The sequence below is a fragment of the Phaethon aethereus genome, assembly GCF_964289735.1.
Source record: "Phaethon aethereus genome assembly, chromosome: 2".
NCBI classification, from domain to species: Eukaryota; Metazoa; Chordata; class Aves; order Phaethontiformes; family Phaethontidae; genus Phaethon; species Phaethon aethereus.
In genome coordinates this window covers 166840634-166844827 of record NC_138582.1, presented here as the reverse complement: position 1 = coordinate 166844827, position 4194 = coordinate 166840634, and the positions used below count along the sequence as shown (strand labels likewise).

General features: G+C 53.4%; 1 protein-coding gene across 1 annotated transcript; it reads left to right on the top strand.

Annotated features, from left to right (window-relative positions):
* Positions 1-2082: 2082 nt before the first annotated feature.
* Positions 2083-3969, top strand: LOC309402669 (uncharacterized protein; the record flags this gene model as incomplete). The annotated part of the gene is made up of 1 exon (XM_081996529.1): positions 2083-3969. One exon carries the CDS (start codon positions 2083-2085, stop codon positions 3967-3969), a length of 1887 nt encoding a protein of 628 aa, XP_081852655.1.
* Between the last annotated feature and the right edge of the window lie 225 nt (positions 3970-4194).

Here is a 4194-nt window from a genome sequence, read left to right as displayed (position 1 = left end):
CGTCCCCGGGATCTGGTTCAGCCCTTGATTCAAACCCTGAGCCCGGAGGATTGCGGAGCTGGAAGTAAAGGTGGGGTTAGGATCTATAGGATGTGGATACCGAAAGAAAAAAAAAAAAAAGAAGGAAGTAGGCAGGAATTTCTTCTTTTACCCTGATCTGAATTCAGGGATTTGTTGCTTTTTGCCAAAGCCCGGAGGCAATTGAAATGCCGGTGAGACGTTTCCTCTCTAAGGGACTGGCGTGAGCATCGTGGCGAGGAGAGAGGCCGCGGACACCGCAGCGAGCCCCGCGCCCTCTCCAGAGCTGGCAGGAGGGGCCTCGGTGGCGGGAGGCAGAATCTGGCACCTGCTCAGGGGGTTAACGACCTTCCTCAATAAAAATGCGCCTAGGGAGGAGTCCTGGCCCCTCTCGGAGCCTCCCCTCCGCTAGCAAACACTAAACCCGGTTCCTGCTCCAAGTGGGTGTGTTTTGTCTCTCCTGGCTCAGTAGTTGTTTTGGGGTTATTTTATTGTTTTTGCTTTCCTGTGGTTCCTCTGTACCAGAATGGAGGGTTCGGCTTGGACAGGAGCTCCGTCGTGCTCCGGCGGTAGCTTTTACCAGTGTCAGTGGGGATCCAGATGGGTTAGCTGAAGGGGAAACGCTAAATCTGAAGTAAATTGCCCCGTTATAACCGTCTTCTGACATCTGAACTAGCTTCCCACTTCATTTACCGCTCTGACCTCTCTCTTCTGAGGACCGCATAGCTGCAAGCTCTGCACGGCAGTTGCGCTTGGATGCTTGTACTCTACGGCTCCCATCGCTTGTCCCCTGACGCGTGACATTCCCCCTCCCCAGCCCCCTACACCTCGGCCACAGGCTCCCCAGGGGCTCATTTTCTCAGCCACAGCCTTCCCAGTGACCCAGGCCTCCAGGGACAGGTTTCGCTGAGGGCCCCTGTCCTCGCTGGCAGCCTGCCCCGTAACTGGTGATTTTGGCAGCAGCACCTTCAGCCGTCAGTTCCGTCGGCAGAAGCCTAACCAGCCACCTCTACTCTTGTTGACAGTCATCTCCAGCACCACCATCCTTCTCTCCTCGGTCTTTCTGGCTCTTTCCCATCCTGCAATTCAGAATCTTGATAGGAGATGCTGCTCACATCTCTTGTTGGCCCTGATTATTTTTTTTTCTGATGGAAATACATAGGACCCAGACCCTGCTGTCAGTTGAACCCTCTTGAAAAGGACAAAGTCACTTGAGGTTTCCATGCCTCACTTCTCCAGCTGCCTGCTGAGGACACCACTGACGTGTCTTCCCCTGTACATAGAGATCTGCCAGTACAAAGCAGCACAACCCAATTCGCAAATGGTGCCCGATTTGGTTTTCTTCTAGATTTTGGGGATTTTGTTTGCTGCATGGTCACTCCTCCACAATGGGACTAATTGCAACAATTGCCACAAAGTGCATTAATTAATTAATTAATTGCTTTAAAATCTTCTTGCTAAGAGGACAGAAGACTATTCTAAGAGTAAATCACTAGCACGGCAGGAGTAGAGCCGAAACCTCAGTGTCACTGCACATGTGCCCCCATCGCCAGGGGAAATTGGCCTGTTTCTGCTCTCCCTGCTGGAGTCCAGCGGAGCTGGTGGCTTCAAAGGTCTCAGACTCAGTCTCTCATGGAGCAGCCAAGGATCCACCCATCGTGTTTACATAGCGAACACAGAAGGTGGAGAAGAAATAATGACTTAATAATTTTCCCTTTATTTTTTCAGTCCAGCAATCTGAGTCTCCAGGAATGCCGGGGAAGCCTCTTCAGGAGACCAGAGGAGGCAGGAGATGGAGTTACAAACATTGCGCCTGCAAGCTGAGGCGGAAGGAGGCTGAGAAATGAGGAAGGCCACACACTCCTTGTTGGCCCAGAGGTGGTGTACAGCAGCAGCACTCTTTCCTTTACCGGGAATAAAGTACATCCATTAAAGTATACTTTGATGTTTGTCTCCTGATGGTTTTTGTATCCTCCCAGACAGTCCATCCTCATAATACCGTGGGGGTTTTGTACCCGCTGGCTGCCTGGCACCACGCACTGCTGGGTGCAGGGTGCTGCTGCCATGAAGGACTTGGTTAAGCACGTGGTGCTGAAGACCCACCCATGTCAGGAGTGCGGCAAATCCTTCAGCAAGAAGGGAAACCTGAAGAGACACCAGCGGATCCACACGGCAGAGGAGCTCTTCACTTGCAGGGAGTGTGGGAGGCGCTTCACCACCCGGGGCCAGCTCACGACCCACCAGAGCATCCACACAGGAGAGAGGCCCTTCCGCTGCGGGGAGTGTGGGCGCTGCTTCCGCCTGGAGGTATGCCTGGCCGCCCACCAGAAGACACACGCCAAGGGTGGTCCCTACCTCTGCGCCCGCTGTGGCAAGAGCCTGAGCACAAAGATCTACTTCAGTATCCACATGCGGACACACACAGAGAAGAGGCCATTCACCTGCACCGAGTGTGGGAAGAGCTTTGTGAAGAAGGGGACCCTCACCACCCACCGGGAGATCCACAAGCGGGAGAAGCCCTTCAGATGCCCTGACTGCAGTAGGTGCTTTGGGCAAAGTGCCACACTGCTGGCCCACCAGAAGATACATCTCCGCGGAGGGCCTTTCATTTGTACTGAGTGTGGCAAGAGCTTGAGCACCAAGCGGTATTTCAATGTCCACCAGAGGAACCATGCTAAACAAAAGCCACTTGAGGATCACATCAACGGTGTGTCTCTCCACGTCACCCAGATTAAAGAGGAGCCTGATTTTGCCTTCAGGTCAGATGAGAATATGTTGGACAATATGTCCCATGAAGGAGATGTAGCTCAGGGGTGTAGCATACCTAGAAACCCACCTAATCCAGAAAGCCCTCCTTGGAAAATCCAGATGAAGGAAGACCCAGAACCACGCACTGATGATACAGCAAACATTACTGCGATAGCCTGCCAGAAACTTTACATCAAGGAAGAGCCACCAGAAAACACAGACTACAGAAAGCCCTTTGATCCAAAGATCCCACTGATGACTTCACAGGGGAGACACCTTAAAAAGGAAGAAGATGCTGATAGGCAGCATGAATGGGAAGTCCCCGTAGCCAGTAACCGGGTGCTCCATGTGAAGGAAGAACCACAGGAAAGCATTGAGTTTGGGATGCACTGTGGGCAGAAGCCAAACCTCAGTGCTATTCAGAGGATCCAAATTAAAGAGGAACTTGGTGTGGAGGCCAAACATCAGGAGAGCCAGAGCCCAAAGAGGAAGCAGAAGAAATGCTATCAGCCCACCAAAGAGGGGATACCGGAGAACCAGGAGGACTCCATGTCCAAGAAAGATCCCTCAGCAAAAGGAGCTCACAAGAGTGAACGGATATTCCCCTGTCCGGAGTGTGGGAAGACTTTCAATCAGAAATCAAACCTGACCAGACACAGGAAGATCCACACGAGCGAGGGGCCATACAAGTGCAGCGAATGTGGAGAGAGCTTCCGCATGAACCGCAAGCTGGTCCGCCACCAGCGAGTCCACATGAGCGAGCCCTTCAAATGCACCGAGTGTGGGAAGAGCTTCACCCAGCGGTCAAATCTGGTTCGGCATCAGAGGATCCACACCAAGGAGGAGCCCTACCAGTGCCCTGAGTGTGAGAAGACCTTCAACCAGAAGGCCAACCTCTTCCGGCACCAAACAATTCACATCCGCATGGGGCCTTGCAAGTGCACCAAGTGTGGGAAATGCTTCCCTCAGAAGCGCCATCTTATTAAACACCAGCTGCTCCATTCCCGAGGTGGGGCCTACAAGTGTGGGGTCTGTGGGAAGCGCTACCGGCTAAAGAAGTACCTGAGGAGGCACCAGAAAATCCACATGCGGGAAGGAACTGCTCCCTGCACAGAATGGGAGGAAGCCACAAGGACCAGCGGTGGACCTCACCACACCGAGCAGAGAGCACTGGCCCCCACGAAGAGCGAGGACGAGAGCTGAGTGGGGGTGGTGCCAACTCCTATGAGAAAGTCCTTTGGGAAAGGGGAGGGATGGAGACAAACGCTGCTTGCCTTACGTGTGCAGTACCTGGGGGTGGAGAGGTCAACCTGAGGGGACAGTGAGGTTGAGGAGGTGAAGCACTGCTGGAAACCAGTCCTCTGCAGCTTTTCTGAGGACAGCCCTGTGGGTATCAGCATGGGGCTGGAGAGCCAAGCCTCCTCAGAG